The sequence below is a fragment of the Orycteropus afer genome, unplaced genomic scaffold (assembly GCF_000298275.1).
Source record: "Orycteropus afer afer isolate SDZICR_OR568_19922 unplaced genomic scaffold, OryAfe1.0 scaffold00014, whole genome shotgun sequence".
Taxonomy (NCBI): Eukaryota; Metazoa; Chordata; class Mammalia; order Tubulidentata; family Orycteropodidae; genus Orycteropus; species Orycteropus afer.
In genome coordinates this window covers 2,030,294-2,055,509 of record NW_006921601.1, presented here as the reverse complement: position 1 = coordinate 2,055,509, position 25,216 = coordinate 2,030,294, and the positions used below count along the sequence as shown (strand labels likewise).

At 46.0% G+C, this 25,216-nt stretch overlaps 1 protein-coding gene across 1 annotated transcript; it reads left to right on the top strand.

Annotated features, from left to right (window-relative positions):
* Positions 1-719: 719 nt before the first annotated feature.
* TRIM3 (tripartite motif containing 3) lies at positions 720-23,890 on the top strand. Its single transcript, XM_007954436.2, has 11 exons — positions 720-850; positions 14,449-14,680; positions 14,907-15,058; positions 15,264-15,444; positions 15,718-16,450; positions 16,569-16,672; positions 21,494-21,661; positions 21,857-22,025; positions 22,296-22,366; positions 23,467-23,607; positions 23,738-23,890. Exons 1-11 carry the CDS (start codon positions 720-722, stop codon positions 23,888-23,890), a joined length of 2,235 nt encoding a protein of 744 aa, XP_007952627.1.
* Positions 23,891-25,216: the final 1,326 nt, after the last annotated feature.

The window sequence follows — 25,216 nt, the reverse complement described above, 5'->3', positions numbered from 1 at the left end:
GTTTGCATTTCTGGATGGTCTCTGTCAACATATTGCTGCAACTGTTTTTGAATTATCTTCAGTAAGATTTTACTTGCATGTGATATTAATGATTTCTACATTCTGTGGGATCACCTTTCTTTGGAATGGGTAGGGGAAATGGGTAGGAGACAGGATAACAGTGAAAATGGGCATCCCTTACCAGGTACTCAATGTATGTTAGTTCAGATTCTCAAAGCAACCATTTGAGGAAGGGATTACTATTCACATTTTACAAATTAGGAAACAGGCTCAGAGAGTTATTTGAATTGTTCAAGTTCAGTAACATATCTGGTAAGAGGCTGAGCCAGGTTTGGAACTCAGTCTATCTAGCCTGAACCCTGTGCTCTTAACCGGAACACCATGCTCAAAGGTCACCCAACCCACCTACTGTAAATTTATGCAAATAAGCAAATAGGGTGCACATTATGTAGTGTTTGCAAACCTGGCAATCCCCTCAATGCGTATCAGTTTCCTATGCTTGCTATGCTGCTTATGTGTGTGTGTTATTTATATGGATGTATAATACGGTACTCCACCCTGCTGCTCCCAAACCACTGCTCTGTTCTTCCCTGACCAGTTCTCTGTGGGGGATTAGAATAGTGGGGCTCGGATGGGGAGTGGGAATGTTAGCCATCCTCGTGCTGACCGTCTCTCTGTATACAGGCTGGTGTGAGTGGTAGGAACCATCCGTGGGCAGCATGGCGAAGAGGGAGGATAGTCCTGGACCTGAGGTCCAGCCAATGGACAAGCAGTTCCTGGTATGCAGCATCTGCCTGGATCGATACCAGTGCCCCAAGGTTCTGCCTTGCCTGCATACCTTCTGTGAAAGGTGAGGGGGGTGTGTATTACCAGGGTGGGATGAAGACTTTGAGGGCCTCCATGAGAAGGGAGCAGTATGTGTAAACCTGTCAGAGATGTGGGAAATCTGTGTACACATGGGAGAGAAGCAGGTGAAGCTGTACCTGAAGGAAATGAGGATGTGGCTGCAAGAATCTGTGGTAGGTCCAGAAGCTCCTAACACTGGGCCATGGTCCCTGCTCAAAATAGTGCCTTCTCTGCCCCTTCCCAAACCCCCGGGCAGCCCTTAATACCATAAGAGCAGTCAGACGCTGCTGAGACCCTTAACGAGCTCTGGCACTAGAAGAGTTTGTGACCAATGGGAGGCTGTTTGAAGCTAACCCTGTCCTTCCTTTTCCATCTTCATTGTTATCGTCAGGCACTGTGCAAAAGTCAACCCCTCCCTCCCTTTAGTTTTCTATCTGTAATTCAGTCATTCATTCAACAGATTTATTTATTGAGCAAGTATTGTGTATTCGACCTTGTCCCAAGTACTGAGTATGCAGTGATGAACAAAAACAAATATGATGCTTGCTTTTAAGGAGCTTATAGAAGGAGAAAGACAGTAATCAAATAATAATACAGATAAATGTGGTATTTCACCCTTAATATGTGCCTCAAATAAAAGCTTACATTGCTGTGAGAGCTTAGAATCTGAGATCTGTTCCAGTGTTGGGAATCAAGGAAGGCTTCCCTGAGAAAGTGGCCCTTGAGGTGAGATCTGGAGGAAGAATAGGAGTTAACTAGGAGAAGGGGACAGGAAGAGTGTTCTAAGCAGAAGGAAGAACATGTGAGAAGGCCACATGGTGCGAGAGAGTACGGCAGGCAGTAAGAGGGCCTAGAAGAAACCTGGTGGAGCTGGAGCAGAGCAAGGGCGACTGGGTGTGTTGGGTTGAAGCTAGACACAGGAGGAGGAGGCCGGACCATGCGGGACTCTGTGGACCTGTGGGGGAATTTTATCTTCTTCCTGAGAGCCACGTTAAGCCTTTGCAAAGTTTTGTGCATGATCACATTTTTATTTTGATTGTATTCTCTCTCGGGCCCTCATCCCTCATCAGTCTGTCTTAGGTGTCCTAGTCCCTGGCTCTTTTCACTGTTGCCTACACCTAAGGCTACTCTCTGTCTTCTGCCTTCACTGAAACCTGGCTCTGCCCCAGGGACATTGTTACTCTTTGAGATTGTTATTCTTTGAGATTATGGCTATACTTCTCTCTTCTCTTCATTGTTGCTATTGATCTGGCAACTTCTTATCACTCCCTCTCTTTACTGTAGACTTTGTTTTTTTTTTTCCAATACTTTTCTGTAGTTTGATTGAAAATTTACAGAGCAAATTAGTTTCCCTTTCAACAATTTATGCTTTTTGTTGCATGGCATTAGTTACAGTCCCCTCACTGTGACAGCACTATTCCCACTTCTTCCATGGGTTCCCTGTTTCTCTTTGCCCATCTTTCCTGTCCCTTCATACCTTCTGGACATTGTTTTTGGACAATCCCTTTTGGTCTCATGGGGTTGATTGTTCTGAAGTCAATACTGTTCCTCACAGGTATTATTGTACACTTTATAGGCTGGTCTGTTGTTTGACTGGAAAATGATCTCCAAGAGTGGGTTCAGTTCCATGTTTGAAGGGTGTCTAAGGGTCATAGTCTTGGGGGTTTCACCAGTCTCTGTCAGACTAGTAAGTCTTTTTTCATGATTTTTAATTTTGTTTTGTGTTTTTCTCCCCTTTGTCTTGAACCTTCTATTGTGATCCCTATCAGAGTGGTTAGTAGTGCTAGCTGGGCATCATCTAGTTCTTCTGGTCTCAAGCTAATGGAGGCTGTGATTTTTGTGGTCCATTAGTCCTTTGGATTAATTTTTCCCCGAGTCTTTGATTTTCTTCCTTCTTCTTTGCTCCAGATGGGAAGAGACTGTCTTAGATGGCCACTTGCCAGCTTTTAAGACTCTATTTGCTACTTACCAAAATAGAATTTCGAATATTGTCTTTATGGACTGAATTATGCCAGTTGACCTTGATGTCTCCAAAACTATGGTCATAAACCCTCAAGCCCAGTCTCAGTCCCTCGACGTGTTTGGTTATGGCTAAGAAACTTGCATAACTTTGCCCCCTGTGCGCTCTACTATTTATACCTGGATATATTTGCAGCACTACAAATATGTATGTAGAAATTTCCTCTGCCAAACCTATATATGCTCATAGGTGTACTACCATATGCCATCCCACATCTGCTCAGCTTGCGTATCTACCTATGCATCCACTCAAATTACTGTTTATTGCAGGATTGTGTACATGTTAGTATTTCCCATTGTTGCTTTTACTCTTGTGTACCTCCCAGTGTCTTCCTTTGCCTTTATCATGTTGTGCTGACCTTCTGCTTACCATGTGTTGCCTTTCCCTTCACCCCAGTTAATTACATGTCGATGGGAGCTCTGGTAGCATAGTGGCTAAGACACTTGCCTGCTCACCAGAAGGCTGGCGGTTCAAACCCACCAGCCACTCCTCGGAAGGAAGGTTGGGCAATCTAATTCTGTAGTGATACTGCCTCGGAAACCCAAGGAGGGGTCGCTATGAGTCAGGGCTGACTCGACGGCACATAACAACAACAACAACAACAACAACTGCCTACTTAGTAATTCCTGCCCCCCTCATCCCTGGTAACCATAAAAGAATGTTTCTTTCCATGCGTGAACTTTTACTTGATCTTTTCTAATAGTGGTAGCTTACAATATTTGTTTTTTTTTCCCCCAACATTTTACTGTGCTTTGAGGGAAGGTTGACAGAGCAATTGGTTTTCCATTCAACAGTTCATGCACTTTGTTTTGTGACATTGATTGCAATCTTCACAATGTTACAGCACCCTGCTTACTTCCTCCTTGTGTTTACTGTTTCCATTCATTCTTCTTTCCTATCCTTCCAGCCTTCTGAGCTTTATCCCTGGCAAACGCTGCCCTTTTGATCTCCTATGGTTGATTGTTCAAAGGAGCACATACCTCCCTGGTGTTATTGTTCACCTTATAGACTTGTGTATTGTTTGGCTGAAAGTTGAGCCACAGGGGTGAATCCAGGCTTGAAGGGTGACTAAAGGCCATAGTTTGGGTGTTCTGCCAGGCTGTGTTAGACCTGTAAGCCTGATCTTTATTGTGATTGTGAGTTTTGTTTTACACTTTTCTCCCACTCTATCCAGGACCTTCTAATGTGATCCCCTTTAGAGTGGTCAGCAGTGGTAACCAGGTACCATCTAGTTCTTCTAGTCTCACAGTTGTGGAGGCTGAGGTTCATGTGGGCCATTAGTACTTTGGACTAATTGTTTCCACATGTCTTTGGTTTTCTTTGCTCTGGACAGGAGAGCCTGGTAGTTGCACCTTAGTATTTGCCCTTTGTGATTGACTTACTTCATTTAGCATAATGACTTCCAGAATCATCTATGCTGTGACATGTTTTGCAAATTCATTGTTATTCTTTAATGTTGTGTGGTATTCTGTTGTGTGCATGTACCATAGTTTGTTTATCTAGTCATCCATTGATGGGCACTTAGCCTGTTTCTATCTTTTTGCTGTTACGAATAATGCATCAGTGGACATGGCTGTGCATATATTTATTTGTGTCCAGCTCTTATTTCTCTAGGATATATACCTGGTGGTGGGATTGCTGGATCATATGGGATGTCTGTTTCTAACTTATTAAGGCAGCACCATACTGTTTTCCACAATGGTTCTGACATTTTACCATCCTATGGGCAGTATAAAGAGGGGTCGCTGTGAGTCGGGTCTGACTTGATGGCACATAACAACAACACCAACACCACCAGCAGTGTATGAGAGTTCCAATCTCTCCAGACCCTCACCATCGTTTTCTGGTTTTTTGATCATTGCTATTATTACTGATGTGAGATGATAGCTTATTGTTGTTTTGATTTGCATCTCTCTAATGGCTCCGACTTGACGGCAAACAACAACAACAACAACAATGGCTAAAAAGGAGCTCTGGTGGCATGTGCCTAAAGCACTTGACTGCTAACTAGAGGGTTGGTGGTTCAAACCCACTAGCCACTCAGCAAAAGGAAGTGGGACAGTCTACTTCTGTAAAAATTTACTGCCTCAGAAACCCAATGGAGGTCACTATGAGTTGGAATCAACTCGATGGCAGTGAGTTTGGTTTGGTTATTTTTTAATGGCTAAGAATCATGAGCATCTCTTCATGTATTTGTTGGCTGCCTGAATGTCTTCTTTGGTGAAGTGTCTGATCATGCCTTTTCCCATTTTTGAAGTGGATTGTCTTTTTGTTGCTGAGGTATTGATGTTTTCTATAAATTTTAGAGATTAGTCACTTGTCAGATACATTGTTGCCAGTTTTTTTTTTTTTTTCTCAGTCTGTAAGTTCTCTTTGAGAAGTCTTTTGATGTGTACAAGTGTTTAATTTTTAGGAACTCCCAGTTGTCTAGTTTATCTTCTACTCTTTGTGAATTTTTAGTTATGTTTCATAGACTATTCATGCCATAAATTAGGGGCCCTAAGTTTTCTCTGTTTTTTCTTCCATAATCTTTATAGTTTTAGGTTTTACATTTAGGTCTTTGATCCATCTTAAGTTAATTTTTGTATATGATGTGAGGTATCGATCCTATTTCATTTTTCTGCAAATGGATATCCAGTTATGCCAGTGCCAGTTGTTAAAAGAGACTATCTCTTCCCAATTTAATGGATTACATAGACTTTGGAAACAGTCTTAGCCTTCTTGCTCATTCCAAGTTCTCCCATCATCCTGGTGACCTCACTATCCACTTACGTTTCTTGACCATTTCATCTCTAGCGACCTCCTCCCATCTCCCTCGGTCACACTTTCTCCCAACCACACCATTAATCGTGACATCACCTCTGTGGTCATAAACTCCAGTACCCTATTCCTGCCTTCCATTACTCCCCTCCCACCCCCATCTCGGAGCCACCAACACCGTCCAGCCTCCCTTTCTTAGTTATCTACCCTGGACCCTATGATTGACCATCTCACTGGCCTCCACAGTTCCCTCATACTTCATCCTTTGCTGAATGCATCCAGCATAACCTCAGTCCTGGATCAGAAATGTAATTAGATATCTCTGCAACTTCTCCTCCACCTAGATCACTGAACATTCCTGGAGAAAATGAGCACCTGGGAAATTGTAACAATAGTTCCCATTTATTGATTGCTTACTATTTACCAGGGATTGGCAAGTGGTCTACATATATTATTAATTTACTTAACCTTAACAATAGATACTTTATTATCCCCATTTTAGAGGTGGAAACAAAGGTTCAGGATAATTAAGCAATTAAGAAATGTTTCCAAAGTTATAAAACATGTGAATCACTTAGGCCCGAATCCACCTTTGACTGCAGAGCCTTCACTCTTAACTTCCAATCTTTCATTTATTTGTTGGTTCTGGCTCTCAAAGAGCTTATCTTCTAACAGGCAGTGACTAAGAATGAGCAAGCATCTGTACCTTGGGGCCAAGAGAGTTGTGTCTTTTTTTCTTTTTTTAACTGTACAATCTCAATCTCTCTCTCTCTCTCTCTGTTTTTTTAAATTGTGATTTGGATGAAAATTTATGGAGCAAATACGCTTTCCATACAGCAGTTCACATACACTTTGTCTCATGACATTGACCACAATTTAGCACAACACAACATCTCCCCTCCCACTTCCTCCCGATAGTTACCTCTTCCCTGTGTCCATCTCTCCATGCACTCCTACCCCCTGAGCTGTCTCCCTGTGCCCTTCTTTCTCTCATGCTTGTTCTCTCCAAGGAGTGTATCTACCTCAGGTAAATGCTCAACTGATATGCCTGTCTATTGTTTGGCTGGAAGCCACAGGTGTGCGTTCAGTTCCAGACCTGAAGGGAGGCTAAGGGCCATAGTCTCAGTTGTTCCACCAGGCTCCCTCAGGCCAGCAAACCTGTTCCCCGCTTTTTTTTTTTTTCCAAATGATTCTGAGTTTTTTTTCCACATTGGTCTCCCTGTCTAACCAGGATCCTCCTACAAAGATCCTCTTCCAAGTGGTTGACAGTAGTAGCTGAGCACCATCTAGTTCTGGTCTCATAGTCGTATAGGCTGCAGATCAGATGGTGTACCAGTCACTAGGACCAGTTGTTTTCATGAGTTTTTGGTTTTCTTCATTCTTCTTGGCTCTGGACAAGGAGAGACCCATCGTTGCATCTAGATGGCAGCTTGCAAGCTTTTAAGATCTCAGTCGCTACTTTCCACAGTAGGAGGTGAAACAGTGTTTTGTGTAGTATGTTATGCCAATTGAGCTTGATGTCCTCTGTGACTATGGTCCCGAGTCCACAGGTTCAACTACTCGGTCCCTCTGGGTAGCTGGCTGTGACCAAGCAATGACTACAGCCTTGCCCCTTGTCAGCCCCATTATACACCTGGGAATTCAGATCATACACATAAAGTTATTGGACCACTTTCTGCCAACCTTATACATGTTCTTGGGTGCACTCTCTACTTCATATACATACCTAATATTTCAGCCTGTCCACCCATCTATTCACCCATATACCCGTGTTTGCCTTCACTGACCATGCCGTACTATAAGCACAAAAGTGTTCATCTTTGTTGTCTATACTTCCCACATACCTCTCTATGTCTTTCTCTTCCTCGGTGCCACTATACTGATCACTCACATTTGGTACATTGCCCTTTTCTTCACCCAAATCAAAACTTATCTCTTTCTATCTAACAGTATTCCTTCCCCTCCCATCCCACCTCTGGTAACCATCAAAGAAAATGGTCTTCCATAGATAAACGTTTCCTTGACTATTACAATAATGGACTAATACCATATTTGTCCTTTTGTGATTGACTTATTTCACTCAGCATAATGTCCTCCAGGTTCATCCACGTTATGCGGTGTTTTGCAGATTCTACATTATTCTTTAGGGTTGCATAGTATTCCATTGTGTGTATGTACCATAGTTTGGATATCCATTCCTCAGTTGATGGACACCTAGGTTGTTTCCATCTTTTGGCTATTGTAAATAGTGCTGCGATGAACATGGGTGTGCATATGTCTGTTCTTGTCATGGCTCTCACTTCTTTAGGGTATATATCTAGTAATGGAATAGCTGGGTCAAATGGTATTTCTAATTCCAACTTTTGAAGGAATCGCCATACTGCTTTCCACAATGGTTGTACCATTTTACAGTCCCACCAGCAGTGTATGAGAGTGCAAATCTTTCTACATCCTCGGCAGCATTTGTTATTTTCTGTCTCATTGAACTTTGCTACTAGTGCTGGAGCAAGATGGTATCTCGTTGTTTTGATTTGCATCTCTCTAATAGCTAATGATCGTGAGCATTTCTTCGTATGTTTGTTGGCCACTTGAATATTGTCCTTGGTGAAGTGTCTATTCATGTCTTCTGCCCATTTTTTAATTGCATTGTTTGTTTTTTTGTTATTGAGGTGAAGGAGTTTTCCATAAATTCTAGAGATAAGTCCTTTGTCAGATATGTCATTACCAAATATCTTTTCCCAATATGTAGGTTCTCTTTTGACTCTTTTGGAGAAGTTCAGAAGCACACAAAAATTTAATGTTTAGAAGGTCCCAATCATCTGGTTTCTCTTCTGCTATTTGTGCATTTTGAGTTATACTTGATAGTTTATTTATGCCATATATTAGGGCCCCTAAATTTGTCCCCAGTTTTTCCTTGAGAAACTCTATGGTTTTGGGTTTCACATTTAAGTCTTTGATCCATCTGGAGTTCGTTTTTGTGTATGGTGTGAGGAACACATCTTGTTTCATTTTTCTGCAAATGGATCTCCAGTTTTGCCAGCACCATTTATTAAACAAACAATCTCTTCCCCATTTAATGGATTTTGGCCCTTTGTCAAAGATCAGGTGACCATATGTCAATGGATCTATTTCTGGGTTCTCAATTCTATTCCGTTGGTCTATGTATCTGTCATTTTTAAATTTTTATTGTGTTTTGGGTGAAAGTTTACAGAGCATATTCATTTTCCATACAGCAGTTCATACACATTTTGTTTCATGACATTGACTGCAATCCCCACAATTGTAACTGCTCTCTTCCCACTTCCTCCCTGGAGTTACCTCTTCCCTGTGTCCTTCATCCTATGCATTCCTGCCCCTTGAGCTATCTCCCTGTGCAAATACTGCCCTTCTTTTCTCTCATGATTGATTGTTCTAAGGAGTGTATCTACTTGATGTAAATGTTCACCCCATATAACTGTCTGTCGTTTGGCTGGAAGCCACGGGACTGAGTTTAATTCCAGGCGTGAAGAGAAACTAGGGGCCGTAGTCTTGGGGGTCTAACCAGGCTCTGGCAGACCAGTAAACTTTCTCTCTTTTATGATTTTGAGTTTAGTTCTGCATTGTTTTCCTACTCTATCCAGGATCTCCTGCACTGATCCCTTTCCAAGTGGTGGACAGTATAGCCAGGCATCATCTAGTTTTTTCAGGTCTTACGGGCATATAGGCTGAGGTTCACATGGTCCACTAGTCCTTTGGACTAATTGTTTCCATGTGTCATTGGTTTTCTTCATTCTTTGCTCTGGACAAGGAGAGATCCCTTATTGCATCTAGATGGCCGCTTGCAAGGTTTTAAGGCCCCAGTTGCTACTCAACCAAAGTAGGATGTAACACAATATTTTTGTGTATTATGTTATACCAGTTTAGCTTGATGTCCCCTGCAACCATGGTCCTAAGTCCATAAATCCAACAACTCATTCCATCAGGGTGGTTGACTGTAGCTTAGAAGTTATCATAACTTTTCCCCGTTAGTTCTATTTATATGGACATTCTTACAGCACATATTTATGTAGAAATATTGTCTATCAGCCTTAAATATGATCATGGGTATATTCCCTTTAGCCTAGACATACCTGATTATTCAGTCTATCTGTCCATCTATTTACCTGGAGATCAATGCTTGTTATCACTGATAACGCAGTATTGTGTAAGTACAAGTATTTCTCTTTGTTGTCTGTATCTCTTGTGCACCTCTCTGCATCTCCATTTGCCTTACTGTTATTGTGTTGGTCATTTGATTTGGTATATTGCCTTTCCCTTCACCCAAATCAGTACTTGTCTTTTACCTATCTAATAATTTTCTCTCATCACCCCTCCCATAAGAGTTACATCTTATGCTAAGTGTTTTACAAGAAATAAATAGGGAGTAAGTGGGACAGGGGACTACTGTATGTAGGAAGGAAGACTCCCTGAGGTGGTGACCCTTGACCTGAGAACTGAGGATGAGAAGGAGACAGATATGAAGATTGTTCCATGCAACAGGAAGAACCTATGGAAAGGCCTTAAGGAAGAAAGAAGCATGGCTTATGGCATTTTCAGAGACCAGAAAAAAAGCCATTGTGGCTGGAGAGCAGCAGTATGTGAGGAGGAAAGTGGAATGAGGTGAGGTCTAAGAGAGCTGGGGCAGTTCATAGGGGAGCTTGTAGGTTTTGGAAAAGTGTTTGTATTTTATTCTAAGTATGGTGGAAAACCATTGGATGATTTTTTTTCCCCCACAATTACAGTTTCATTGTAGCAAAAATGATACAAATGAAGAGACCCATAGGGTGAAGCCTGAGAAAGTTCCCAGTGTGGAGCTTCCATGTTCCCAAAAAGGGATGCCCTGGCCCTCTGTGTGCATTGATATCTTTCACCAACCAGGAAGCCCCTGGGGGATTTTTGAAGCAGGGAAATAATATTATAAATTAGGTTTTTGTAAGCATCATTCTGACTGCTTTGTGGAGACTGGATTATAGAAGAACAATAGTGAAATAGGAGACCAGTTAGGAAGTTACTGTAGTAAGCTAGGTCTGATCAATGAATAAGAGGTCTTGATGAGCTAGAGGGTGTTCTACAAAAGAAACACTATTTAGTGAGCTGGTAAGAGAGTGCAGGGAACCAAGTGGAATGGTGAAATGCAGATTTCAGAGAAGATGCATGGCTGATGATGAGGTATGAGTGGTGGTGAACAGCTGAGGTGAAGTGGATGAAAGATCATTGAGGGTGAGGAGGTCAAGGAATTAAGAAGTTTATGAAGGTGTGTGGATCATCTTATGGATGCACAGCTACTGAGAATGAGAGCAGGAATGTGTGTGTGTGCACACACATGCACATATGTATGTGTGTGTGGTTGAGGGTGGGGGAATGGTTAATAAGAGAATGAGCCAAAAGAAAGACTGCAGTGAATGGAGTAACCATTAGGTCACAATAACAAGGAGGGTGGTATAGACAGAAGGCCTGAGCTTCAAAGATACTTAAGAAGAATAGTTTAGAAATGTTCCAGTTGGGAGCAGGAAGGACTCAACCATCATCTGACTCTAGGGAATGTGGAGTATGAAAGAAAAACCACACTCTACTTAAGAAGGCTGCAGGGAAAACTGGGTCACAATTAAGTAAATTAAAATTTGTTAAGCACTTAGAACAGTGCCTGGCACATAGTGTTTGTTAAATAAATAAAAATTAATTAAGATCAAAAGGTGTAGGGAACTTTCAGAGAAGAGATTGAGGATATGAGAGAGTTTATACAATATAGATCTACTCTCCATAAATTTATAGTTTCTGTACACAGCTGCTGATTCTGTCTCCAGTAAGCTTCCTCGCCTCATCCCTTGAGTGACTAATTCCAACAGTTGCCATTCTCCTGAATCCTCCCTCCTTCACACATAGCAGCTGATCTTGTCTGAGGCAAGTTAGGAGTTCTCACTGTCTCTGTCCACCAGCACCTCCCCCCTTGCTCATCCACATCTACCTCCACTCTTTTCCCCTTCTCTCCATTCAGAGGATGGAGTCCCTTTCTCCTGTTAAGGCCAACCTGAGCCACCATCACCCCATCCACAAGACCTTGTCCCATTAGTGTTCTAGTCTCTTTCACCTCTCTCTCTCTATCTCTCGGTTCCTTCTCAATTTATAAACACACTCAAGATTCTCATTTAAAACAAGCAACTAAGAACTCTACTGTGTTTTCTTGTCCCCTCTGGCCGTCATCCAATCCTTCAACCCACTTCTCATTCATATTTACTCACTGCTATGGAGTTGAGTCGACTCTGACTCATAGCGACCCCTCATTGGGTTTCCAAGGGGAGTATCTCTATGGAAGTAGATTGCCTAGTCTTCTGAGGAGTGGCTGGTGGGTTTGAACCACCAGCCTTCTGATTAGCTGTCAAATGCCTTAGGCACTACACCACCAGAGCTCCCCATTCATATTCATAACCTCCCATTCACTCTTTAACTTGCTACAGTCAAGCTTTCCTTCCCCACCACTCCACTGACTCTGTTTCCCTTACAGATGAAAATGCTCTCACATTTGCCAAATCCAGAGGGCATTTTCCAGTTCTTTCCTTACCTGACTCCTCAGCTTCTTTTGACATTGAGACTACTCTTCACTCCTTCTGGAAATGGACTATTCACGTTGCTTCTCTGACAGTGCCTCTCCTCCTGCTTACCTGCCTGTTCCTTTGTGCTCTCCTCATTTGCTGAGTATTCTGTCCTGCTCTCTTCTCACTCTATACCTATCCTTGGCTGACCTCATCCTCCCACATGACTACAGAAACCACCTAAATACTGACAGCACCCCCATCTCTATCTCTAGCCTGCCTTTTCTCCTATTGTCTTGGTCTCCTTCATCTGATATCCCACTGTTATGGCCAACCAAGACAAGACTGAACTCGTCTTACCCAATAAGCTACTCGTGTTTCTATGTTTCTCATCTTAGTGAGTGTCACCACCGTCCACTCAGTCATCTAAACTAGTAAACCGGGGGGTCAACCAAGACTCATCTCTCTCACCTCATACATAACAGGACAGCACTTCCCACTGGCTTGACTTCATATATATTTGTCAACTCTGTCCCCACCTCGTAGTTTATGTTGTAGATGCCCAAATGCAGCTCCTCCACACCTCTTGTCTAGACCATTGCATGCTTTGCCTTGGACTTGAATCCAGGCTCCAGTGCTTACTGGCTTTGTTACTTTGGACAACTCACTCTTTCAGAGCCCATTTCCTTAGGTAGAAAATGGAGATAAATTTCACAACCTTAGAGGATCATTAAGAATAAATGTAAAATCAGAATAGGCAGTTAATAGAAGAACAAATCCAATTGGTTTATATATGACAAGATGCACAACTTCTCTATTATTAAGGTAGAAATGAGAAAAGTCACTTTATACAAATCAGAATTTCAAAAAATTTAAAGATACTAACATCTACTATTGTGGAAATAGGAAAATTTTACCGTAGCATTAGAGGTGATTTGGTGAAATAGAGAGATACTAGTGTATATGAAGGGATTTTAATATTTTATTGTTAAATAAGAAAATAAGACGTAGGAAGATGGTTAATCGTATTTGTGTAAAATAAACAATAACACACACACATACCAAGCACAGCACCTGGTACCTAAGTGCTTAATAAGTGGTAACTGGATGATGACGATGATGCCACTGTCCCGTCTGCTGTCTTGCCCCCTTCCGATTCCCCTCCTCACAGCAGCTGTCTGAAGAAGCCTTCTCAATGTACACCTGGCCGTTCCACCCTCCTGTGGCCCCCTGTTGCTGTTGGGATAATTTCTGAGCTCCTTGGTGTGGCCTCTGAGACCCCATGCGCTGGGTTCTGTTCCCTCTCCAAACGTCTCTTTACATTTCCTTGCCTTGGCCTTGGTCTCCAGCACACTCTTCTGTTTCTTGCCAGCATTTGTATCTGAAACAACTTTTTTTTTCCCCTGCACTTTTCTGTGGTTAGGCTAACAATTCACTATTCATGAAAATTTGGCTGTGTCATCTCCTTATAAAGCCTTTCCTAGCTACCCTCTCTACCCTGCTGGGTTAGATGCCCCTTACATAAATTTCTTTATCCCTGCAATCTACTGCATTCCTTATATAAATAAAAAATAATATAAAAACTTTATATAGTGCTTTCTATGAATGAGGCTTGGTTCTAAGTACTTTACATTTAATCTTCCAGTACCATCTGAGGCTTATACTGTCTGCATCTTACAAAGGAACAATCCTTGGCTCATAAAAGTTAAGCTACTGGTCCAGGATCATGCAGAGTAATAAATGGCTAACCTGGGATTTGAACCCAGGCAGCCTAGCCCCAGTATGCATGCCCTTAATTATTACACTATTCACTTCTATAAATTACCTATTTCTGTGCTTTTTTGCCTCTGTAGACTGGAAGTATTTTAAGGTCAGACACCACGCCTTATCATTGTATCCCCAAAGCTTGGCACAAATTTGGCAAGTGTAGTCAGTTAGTAAATGTTTAATGAATTAATGAAAGGGGAGCTAGTTGTACAATTTCTATGAGAAGGGTTTATAAACACTTGTGAAAGGTGAATCTGTGTTTGTGCCACTGAGGAATGTGAATGTGTCTACTCTTCTGAGAAAGGTCAAGTGTGTGTTTCTCTTCAGAGATAAAGTTTTTTATACTCACTGGCAAGAAAGATTGTGTATCAACTAGGGAAGTTTCAAAATGAGGTGTAATGGCACACTTGTGGAGAGAACAATGTCCCCCATAGAAGGTGTGAGTTGGGGTATACTGGCCTATCCCATTCCCTCTCCCAGCTCTGACTCGTCTTCCCCCCTGGACAGATGTCTCCAGAACTATATCCCTGCCCAGAGCCTGACGCTGTCCTGTCCAGTGTGCCGGCAGACGTCTATTCTCCCCGAGCAGGGTGTCTCGGCACTGCAGAACAACTTCTTCATCAGCAGCCTCATGGAGGCCATGCAGCAGGCACCTGATGGGGCCCACGACCCCGAGGACCCCCACCCCCTCAGTGCTGTGGCTGGCCGCCCCCTCTCCTGCCCCAACCATGAAGGCAAGGTGGGCCCAAGCGAGGCCCAGTGAGGCCAGGACTTGGGGTGGGTGGGGAGGAGAGGCATGGTGGCGGGCTGAGTGGTTGTCGTGGGTGAGAGGGTGTTACTCCAGATTATTGCTCTGGGTAGGCAGCTCACCTGGAAGGTGAGGGGCAGGGAGGGGAGATAGGGTGGGGAGAGGCAGAGACGCTGGGTGTCTAGCCATTGCTTGACTGGAGTCCTTGCGCCCCCAGACGATGGAGTTTTACTGTGAGGCCTGTGAGACGGCCATGTGTGGTGAGTGCCGTGCCGGGGAGCATCGGGAGCATGGCACGGTGCTGCTGCGGGACGTAGTGGAGCAGCACAAGGCGGCCCTACAGCGACAGCTCGAAGCAGTGCGTGGCAGGTAGGCCTTGCTGGTGGGGCCTTGGGATGGTGTCTCAGTCCGGGCAGAGGAGAGACCCTGGGAAGGGAGAGCAGGATCTGGGGAGGGCAAGGAGGTCCCAGGTAAGAGATTTCCAGGAAGGCAGGATTTGAGTCCTCAGGGAGAAGGGATGGTTTGGTGAGGGCATCCTCCAGCAACCCCCGTGTGAGATACTTCCCCTCCCCAGACTGCCACAGCTGTCTGCAGCTATTGCCTTAGTCGGGGGCATCAGCCAGCAGCTGCAAGAGCGCAAGGCAGAGGCTCTGGCTCAGATCAGCGCGGCCTTCGAGGACCTGGAGCAAGTGCTCCAGCAGCGCAAACAAGCCCTGGTCAGCGACCTGGAAGCTATTTGTGGGGCCAAGCAGAAGGTACCTTATGTCTACCCTTCCCTGCAGCTCTTCACCATGGCCTTATTGCCTCATTGCCCCCCTGCTTCCCACACCACTGTGTCTCTTTCCCCAGGCTGTACTTCTGCCTCTGAACATGGGGCCTTGGGTGTGGCAGCATCCATGTTCTTTTTCATCTGTATTCCTTGTCTGTCCCTACCCTCTGCCATGCCACAGCACTGCAGGCTCCGCAGGAGTCACAGAGACAACCTCTGCACCAGCCCCCATCCCAACCCTCCCGTCTTTCTTCCTCAGGTGTTGCAGTCCCAGTTAGACACACTGCGCCAGGGGCAGGAGCATATCGGCAGTAGCTGCAGCTTTGCAGAGCAGGCCCTGCGCTTGGGCTCAGCCCCGGAGGTGCTGCTCGTGCGCAAGCACATGCGAGAGCGTCTCGCGGCGCTGGCTGCGCAGGCCTTTCCAGAGCGGCCGCATGAGAACTCGCAGCTGGAACTGATTCTTGAGATCGATGGGCTGCGGAGATCGGTGCTCAATGTGGGTGCACTGCTCACCACGAGCGCCACTGCACACGAGACGGTGGCCACGGGTGAGGGCCTGCGGCAGGCGCTGGTGGGCCAGCCTGCCTCACTTACCGTCACTACCAAAGACAAGGATGGGCGACTGGTGCGCACAGGCAGCGCCGAACTGCGTGCGGAGATCACGGGACCCGATGGCTCGCGCCTTCCTGTGCCAGTGGTAGACCACAACAATGGTACATATGAGCTGGTGTACACTGCACGCACCGAGGGCGAGCTGCTCCTCTCCGTGCTGCTCTACGGACAGCCAGTGCGTGGCAGCCCTTTCCGTGTTCGCGCCCTCCGCCCCGGGGACCTACCACCTTCCCCAGACGACGTCAAGCGCCGTGTCAAGTCGCCCGGTGGTCCAGGCAGCCATGTGCGCCAGAAAGCCGTGCGTAGGCCCAGCTCCATGTACAGCACAGGCGGCAAACGAAAGGACAACCCTATTGAGGATGAGCTTGTCTTCCGCGTTGGTACAGCCGGGGACGCAGCCAGAGGGGGGCTGGCTCAGGCAAGGTTCAGGTAGGGGAGTGAGGTTCAGAATGGCCTCTGAGTGAATTTTTTTGATTTCCTTGCTCTCCATCCCTACAGGTAGCCGTGGCCGGGAAAAAGGTGAATTCACCAATTTACAGGGTGTGTCAGCTGCCAGTAGTGGCCGCATAGTGGTAGCAGACAGCAACAACCAATGTATCCAGGTAAGTGCTCTTCCCACCCTTCCCCAACACCCCAATAAGGGATCTCAAGCTACAGACTCATGAAAGAAACAGGGTGTACTGGTCACCTGAGAGATGAAACCCTCCTACAGATAATACCAAAGAGCAGTGAATCATAACACCACCCCTCATCTACCCATTTCCCATCCCACCCCCACCTGCAATAACGGTAACCAGCCCCTTCCTGTGACATTCTGTGCTTGCAACCTCTGCCTTCCAGGCCCTGGGTCAGGCCAGACCAGGTTCTGGTCTCCAAAGTCTGGCTCATTCCTTTTCCCCCCTCTGCCTGCACTAGAGCCTACCCTGGCTGGCTTACTGTCTTCTTTTTTTCTCCTAGTGGGCAAGATGCAGGCTCTGCCCTCCCCTGCTGTCTTCCAGCATACTTGCCTGGCTCCTGAATGCATGCTGTCTTGCAACTGGTCTCTGCAAACATTTAATTGGCTAGACAGTCAAATAGGGGTAACTTGTAAAAATGGTATGACTTTCAGTGGCTGAAGTCTGTGGGTGACACAGATGATTAAGCTACTAACTGAAACGTTGGAGGTTCACATCTACCCAGAGGCACCTTGGAAGAAAGGCCTGGTGATCTAAGAAATCACTGCCAGTGGGAAGCCTGTGGAGCGCTGTTCTCTGACACTGAAGGTCACCAGGGGTCAGAGTCAGTTCCACCGCACTGGGTTGTTTTTGTTTGTTTTCAGTGTCTAGAAGGTGTAGTGCTCCCCCATAGGTGGTCCCACACCTGTCTCCCAGTATCTCACATGTCTAATTAAGGCATCAAACGCTGAATGGACCTATAGTCCCTGCTGCTCTGAAAACTCCTTAAAGCCAAGAAATGTAGCTTTTTTTCTCTCTATCTCTCTTTCTGGGAGTGAGCCTAGTGGGCACCAGTGTGGTAGATGCAGTGTCATGGCTAAAAGTTCAAGCCCTGAAACCAGACACCTGGGCATGAATCCTAGCTCGGCCACTTAGAAATAAGTCATGTGACCTCTCTGAGCTTAAGTTAACTCATGTGTAAAAGTAGGAAAATAATACCTTGTGGTGTTGTTGGGAGTATTAAATGATGTCAAGTACCTTGCTCAACACACAGGAACCTTCTAATGTTAGCTATTGTTAAAAAATATTGTCCAGGTGGGGTTGTAAACAAAGGCAAGAAGGTGAGAAAGTGCTAGGGGGGTCTGTTTAGGGAATTGGAATGATCTTAGTGGGGCTGGAGGTAGATTGCTATTAAGCAGGGGTAGCTGAGGTCAGGTTACAAATGATTTTGGTGCTGATTCTGTGGAACTTGGGGGTTTATCTTGTAGGGGATTATTTCCAGCTATCATGCACTTCAGTTCTTGAAAGTATTTTGTCAGTTAGCAAAAATTTTCCCTGAAGATCCTTACTTCACAATACTTATAAATTTAAACTTCTTACATGAAAATCTTCCTTACCCTCCCTGAGTACTGTTACTGAAGCTCCAGCTTTGCCAAAGGTGTGTCACCTCAAAACTTACGAAAACTCAGGTCAGCCACTCCCTAGTCCCTGCTTTCTACCTAGTAGACAGTGGCCATATATCTACACCTGTCCAGCCTACCTTAATTCCTACCCTGTTCCCAAGAGCAGAGGAATGGAAAGGCCTAGATCAGCACAGGGAAGCATTTGAGCCTAACCCGGGTGGTGAGAAGGGGATGAGGAGGGGTGTATTGAGGCTCTATTGGGTCACGTCCTCCACCCTTCTCCCCCTCTTTTCTCCCCTGTGTGCCAGGGTTGCCTCCTGGCAGAGAGGTCTGAAATTTGAGACATCTTCCTTGGTGTGTACATCCACACGGGCTCATATGCACAGAATGACCGGTGCCACTTTGTCTCCTACAGTGAGGTGCTGTTTTGTCCATTCTCCCAGAGTGGAGTGTTAAGACGCAGGGCTTGGTGCAGCCCGTCCCTCCTCCAAACATCTGGTCATCTATCCCCATTCTCCTCTCCTTTGCTTCTCCTCCCACTCACACCTCAACTTCATAACTGCTAGGAGCCTGGCTCTGGGATTCTAAACTGACTTTGTGTTTTTCTTCCTCTGAGATCCTCAGGCCTGGTGGGCCAGGCTCCCAGATCTGCTGTGATACCACCTCCTCAGTTAATGAAGAGGAGGGTTTTAGTTTGTTAGTGTTGCTGTAACAGAAATACCACAAGTGGGTAGCTTTAACAAAGAAATGTATTTCCTCACACTTTCGTAGACTGGTTTCTAGGGGCAGGCTCTCTGTCTGCTCTGAGGGAGAGTCCTTGCCTTGGCTTCTCTAGCCTGGTGATCCTCAGTTTGGTGGTGATTTCCACATGGCGCCTATCTTTCCCCCTCATTTGGGCTTGCTTGTCTCTGTGCCTCATTTGCTCTTTTCGTATCTCAGAAGTCATTGAGAAAGGCCTCGTTAGCTAAAACCTATTTCCAAATGGGATTACACCCATAGATATAGAGATTAGGATTCCACCACAATTTGGGAGGGCACAATTCAGTCCATAGCAAGGTCCTTGTGAACTTTTTCACCTTCACTGCCTTCTACAATGGACTGTGAGGCAACTGTCCTCAATGGCCTCAACCACCATCAGCTAACAGAAAAGACATTTTGTGATTTTACATGAAGAGTTTGATTTTTGATATATCTTTGTGTAAATCATCTTAGTCCAGAAATCTTATCAGCTCTTCTGTGAAAACTTTGTTATCTCCTTCAGGCGGAATATTAATCACACTCTCTTCAGAGCTCCCCAGCCTCCTGCTATAGAACTTTCATTCTTTACAGGAATCACTGGTTTCTTTTGCTTTTGTTTTTGTCTGGTTTAGATTTATTTTGTCTTAATCTCTTTCTTCTCCTGGACTCTGGGATCCCTCATGTCAGGGATCTACTTACTGCTACCATCATATAGGAGAGAAATGTTAAGGCCCAAATGCTGGCACCAGCAGATTCTAGAGAGATTAAGGAAGTAAATACGATAGGTTTGGCTGAGCCATCACTTAAAAAAAGAGAAAGGGATCAAGAATGGCAGGACCTGGTGGGCTGGGTGGATGGTGGTGTGGCACAGAGGGGATAAGCTGATGAGTTCACGTTTGCACACACTGAGTTTGAGGAAGCTCTGCCGCATCCAAGTGGAGGTGTCAGTCTGGTCTGAAGTGGAGCAAAGGAATTCATTCATGTATTGAATGTGTACTATGTGCCAATTGCTCTACTAGCGCTGAAAATGCAGCCGCAAACAAAACAGACAGTCCCTGCTCAGGTATCCTTACAGGGAGACACAGGTATTTAGCAGTTCTTTAGTTCCAGAGGTAGTCATTGTTATGGTGAGAGCTATGAAGTGTATATCATGGAGACCTAACGTTATGTGTGAGTACTGATTCAAGGGTAGGGACTGGTCAATAAAGGCTTCTCTGAAAAAGTGACATGGAAATTCTGAGAATCAAATAGGAGGAGGAGTTAGATGGGTGAGAGGACAGGATGGGAAGAGTAGAAATGCCCATCCTCATTGAGTCTCAAGCTGAGCTGCTCAGACTGGTGGAGGTACATGTACTACCTCATTGCTGACCTGGTGGCACCTTTTAGTCCCTCTCACATTGGCTCTTCAGGCCTGTGGTGCCTCCCTATGATCCTAGCAAACACTCTCTCACCATGGTGACAAGCGTAGAATCCAGGGACTGGGCTGTTCAGCCTGGTGGAAGGTCAGCATCAGGAAGGAATGAAGTCTCTTGGTGGGACCAGTTCACATAGCCCTGCAGGCTTAAGAGGGTAGGGGTGAGGAAGGAGGCCCAGCCCACTAAGGAGTAGGGAGGTCCAGATCAGACAGCAAGGCAGAAGACCAGAATTTTAATCTTCCAAGGCTGTTCCTGGCTCTGATTCATCTTGTGTCCCCAGAGCCTATAACAAAGCAGAGTGCAGGAGACTTATGCACACATAATGCTTTGACTAGGAAGGAGAAGCAAGAAGGCATAGCTTAAGGGAGGTGATTCTAGGTTGGGGAGACCTGAGCATATTTGTTGGCTAAGGGAAAGGAGAGGTTGAAAGATTCTCTCTGTCCAGGAAGAAGGTTAACTTGTCAGCCCACAGCCTGATTGGCTGGACTTGCTGACCCGCTGAACTAACCCCAGTATACTTTCTCCTCCCCTTTGCAGTCTGCCCCTAAGTCCTGTTGAATCTGTCTCTGTTACATCAGCTGAGCCCATCTACTTTCCTCCAGGCAGTCACCCTGGGCCATGCCAAGCCATCATCCTTTCACCTTGACTTCTGCAGCAGCTTTGACTTGTCAGCTAGCTTCCAGTCTTGGCTTCTCCCTGCAGCTAGAGTATTCTTTCTTAAAAGCAAATCTGATGTTGCTACTCCCCTGCCCAGAAGTTTTCAGTGAATTCCCATTATTCCAGGATAAATATAACTCCTTCTCCTACTCACCTGAGTGTTCCTTGCCATCCAGGTCCCTTACACAGGTCCTTGAGCACTGCCCACACTGGACTCTGCCTTTTTACATCCTTGAATGCCTTTCTCCATTGCTCTCTTGGCATCATTATTAAGCTGTTAGCTCAGATATCCCCTTCTCTGTGGAGCCTTGCCTGACCACTCCACCTTGCTCCTTTCTCATTTTCATAACCCATTCACGCTCTGCTGCATGCCCCCTGAGGTCTGCAGCCTGTGTTTGATTTTTCCCTGTATCCCTAGCACGGTGTCAGTAAGTACTGGTTGAATGACTGAATGAATGGGAAGTGGGAGGTCTCCTCCTTCAGGATCCTGCTTCCTTCCCTCTGTGCCCACAGTCTCTCCCCTCCTTCCCGCTCCCTCCCTTTCTCCTCTGCTCCAGGTTTTCTCCAATGAGGGCCAGTTCAAATTCCGGTTTGGGGTCCGAGGGCGCTCACCTGGGCAGCTGCAGCGCCCCACAGGTGTGGCAGTGGACACCAATGGAGACATTATTGTGGCAGACTACGACAACCGTTGGGTCAGCATCTTCTCCCCTGAGGGCAAGTTCAAGGTGAGAGGCCTGCTGTCCCTATACTGTGTCTGACCATTCTAGTATCTCCTGATGGTCAAGGCTTGAACCAGTCAGTTCCTTTCTCCTCCTGCTCTCTGGTCTGTCTGTAACCCAGGGTTCTGTTTTAGAGCCAGGCTGAGACTATTCCCCCTAGCAGTCAAAACAAAGCCCTTTATGGGTTTCCCCTTCCTCTAGACCAAGATCGGAGCTGGCCGCCTCATGGGCCCCAAGGGAGTGGCTGTAGATCGGAATGGACATATTATTGTGGTCGACAACAAGTCTTGCTGCGTCTTCACCTTCCAGCCCAATGGCAAACTGGTTGGCCGTTTTGGGGGCCGTGGAGCCACTGACCGCCACTTTGCAGGTATTGGGGGATGATTCAAAGATATGTTCTTATACCCTAGTCCCAGAGAACTGCCCTGATAATCCAGTTCTAGATACCATTCTCTTATATCTTGGTCCTAGAGATCCTCCTTTCCTTACACCCTAGACCCATCATCCTAGAGACCTCCTCTTACCCTAGCCCCAAACACCACACCCCATTCCTAATACCCAGCTTTATCTTCCCGGATATTCTTGTTCATCCCACTGAGTATCCCAGCTTACTGCCCTAGAGACCACTTTGTATTTTCAGGGCCCCATTTTGTAGCTGTGAACAACAAGAATGAGATTGTGGTGACAGATTTCCATAATCATTCAGTGAAGGTCAGTATCTTCCCACCTTCATGACCACTGCCCTAATGTCCTTTCTATAAGACTCTTCTCTCCCTCACTTTCTTTTTTCCCCTTTGATATTATTCATTCAGACAATAAACCTTCATAGCCTGGTTGCTTTGTTCCAGGTACTATGCTGGAAGCTGGGGATACAGTGATATACAAAGCAGACACATCCCCTGTCTTGGTTGTAGTTTAGTAGGGAAGGAAAAGGATAACTAGGAAGGTACAACATGATGTGACAGATTCTGTGATAGGTAAGTGTAAGGAACTGGGAAGGCACAGAGGACACATTTGGTTCAGTTGAGACTGTTTGAGAAAGACCTAAAGCCAAGTAGAAATTAACCAGCTGGTAGAGAATTGGATAGTATTTGACAGAAATAGCCAAGACCTGGAGGTAGAAACCCTTATCATGTGTTCAGGAAACCACAGGAAGTTCATACTAGGTTTGCAGAGGGCTGTGGTGCAAGGTGAGGATGAGGTTTATATGCTCTATTAACAGACTTGTTCTCTTCCTAAGAGCTTTGGGCACCCATTAAAGGGTTGCAGGCAGGGGAGTTGTACAGTCCTATATGTCTTAGAAAAATTCTTGCATGTCTTAGAAAGATCACTGTGGCTGCTGCAGTGGAGGGACAAAAACTAGAGGCACGTTTTACCTTTATTATAATCTTTTACAGTAATCCCGATGAGGAATGATGCAAACCCAGACCATGATAAAAAACAGTTGCAGTATATAGATAGGGTACAGATTTGAGATAGAATCGATGGGTTGTGTTAACTCACTGTGAAGCACAGGAGAAGGTGGAGTCAAGAATGACTCATGGCCGACTGGGTGGTACCAGTCACTGAGACTGAGAACTCAGGACTGCTTTTCTTGGGAAAATAAGCTGTTAGATTTGATGTGCTGAGGGACATCAGCTGGAGGTGGCCTGTTGATAATAGGATACATGGATGTGAAGCCGAGGAAGAAGGTCGGAGCTATAGCTGCAGATCTGGGAGTCTTTATCCCAGGGAGCTTTACCCCATCCTCCTCTAGTCCCTATCCTCTGCCTGAGGCCTGGTCCCTAGTCCCCAGCCCCTTCCCCTGCCAGGTGTACAGTGCCGATGGCGAGTTCCTCTTCAAGTTTGGCTCCCACGGTGAGGGCAATGGGCAGTTCAATGCCCCCACCGGCGTAGCTGTGGACTCCAATGGAAACATCATTGTAGCCGACTGGGGCAACAGCCGAATCCAGGTGAGTAAAGCCCAGGGAAGGCATGGGTGAGGCTTCCTGCTGTGTTGTTCCCCTCCCCACTGCCCTCCACAGTCCCTCATCTGCCTGATCTTGCCGTCCCCCCCCCCCCCAATCTCCATTCCTTACCCAGGTATTTGACAGCTCTGGCTCCTTCTTGTCCTATATCAACACATCTGCAGAGCCACTGTACGGCCCACAGGGCCTGGCACTGACCTCGGATGGCCACGTGGTGGTGGCTGATGCTGGCAACCACTGCTTTAAGGCATATCGCTACCTCCAGTAGCTGCACAGGGGGCCCACCTGGCTTATGGAGGGACGGACATAGGGGTGATTGGACAAGAGGGTCTGGCAGGAGGTGGGCCAGACCTGGCAGCACTGAATGTGGGCTGTGGGCGTGGGTACGCCCAGTGCCCTCCCTCCCCCTCTCCCCGAACCCCACAGTTGCACTTTATTTATTCGGTTCTTGCTTTGGTGACTGGGTGGGCCTGGACTGTGGTCCCAAGGATGTGTGCAGAGCTTCACCCTAATCCCTTACACACCTCCCCTGCCCCCTCAGTCTGCTCCCCACCCTCCAGCCAGGGGCCAGAACAGCCTCTTACTCCAGGGCACAAATCCCTCTGATTGTCTCCCTACCACACCCATACACACGAGACAGCAATACCCCATCCCTCCATATTAAATAAATGTCTTCACCATGATGGTTTTGCTGATTTCTTGTGGGGTGGGGCTATGGGGGATAGGGTGATGGGACTAGCTCTGGAATAAAATGTAGGCAGGCAGGCAAGCGGGCAAGCGTTGTCAGCGGTAAGGGGCCTAAACTGGGTCCTGATGTTTTGAAACGGGAGAGAGGAGTAAAAGAGAGGGAACTCCTGGGACCCTGAGCCATCTGCCAAATCCCCATCCCCAGGCCTGCATCTCCTACAGAAATAGGTCTTTTGCTTATTGGTCCTGGAGCTGGGGGAGTGCCTGGGAAAAATGACCCTTGCCCGGAACACAGCCAGGTGCTCCTTAGTATGGAAATAGTCCTTGAAGCCCAAGCCTAGGCTAGGGACCTGATGGAGGATCAGGAACGGTGGTGTGATTACATTGCTCCCCACATACCCTGTGTGTTCTTGTGCAAGAACGTCCAACAAAGCCATCAGAAATAGCTTCAGAAGCACGTAGAGAACAGCATGTCTCCCTGCCTTTGCCCTTTAACTTCCTGTCCAAGGTCATGCCCTGTTGAAGCAGACAAGGTGAAAATTGGGTGGGAGACTCCATAGGCAATTTGAGAGCTCAGTGCTAAAGGCCTTGCAGCATAACTCTTTCCAAGATTGTGTCCCTTTTCCCACAGTGAGACTGGAGTCCTAGCACCCCCTCCTGAGGTCTAATCTGGCAGAATTTGGCTGCCAATTCCAGAAATGATTAAAATTGGCACCAGTGAGCTGGATGCACTGGGAGGTAGGGACTATGATTTCTCCCATTCTAGAAAAGGCTGAAGCTCAATGAAATAGGTCCTTTTGGAGTTGAAGAGCAGAGAGAAGACCTGAAACTATAGCTTCCCTCCTCCTAACTGGCAAATTATAGCACCTTACTCATCCTCATATTTCTGGTGCCTGGCATGGTAACT

Bases quoted from the DNA above. Each gene is read 5' to 3' on its own strand.
- TRIM3 (XM_007954436.2), top strand. From the start codon at position 720: ATGGCGAAGAGGGAGGATAGTCCTGGACCTGAGGTCCAGCCAATGGAC. The intron at 15,059-15,263 runs GTAGGCCTTGCT...TCCCCTCCCCAG, and splicing joins CTCGAAGCAGTGCGTGGCAG to ACTGCCACAGCTGTCTGCAG. The intron at 16,673-21,493 runs GTAAGTGCTCTT...CCTCTGCTCCAG, and splicing joins GCAACAACCAATGTATCCAG to GTTTTCTCCAATGAGGGCCA.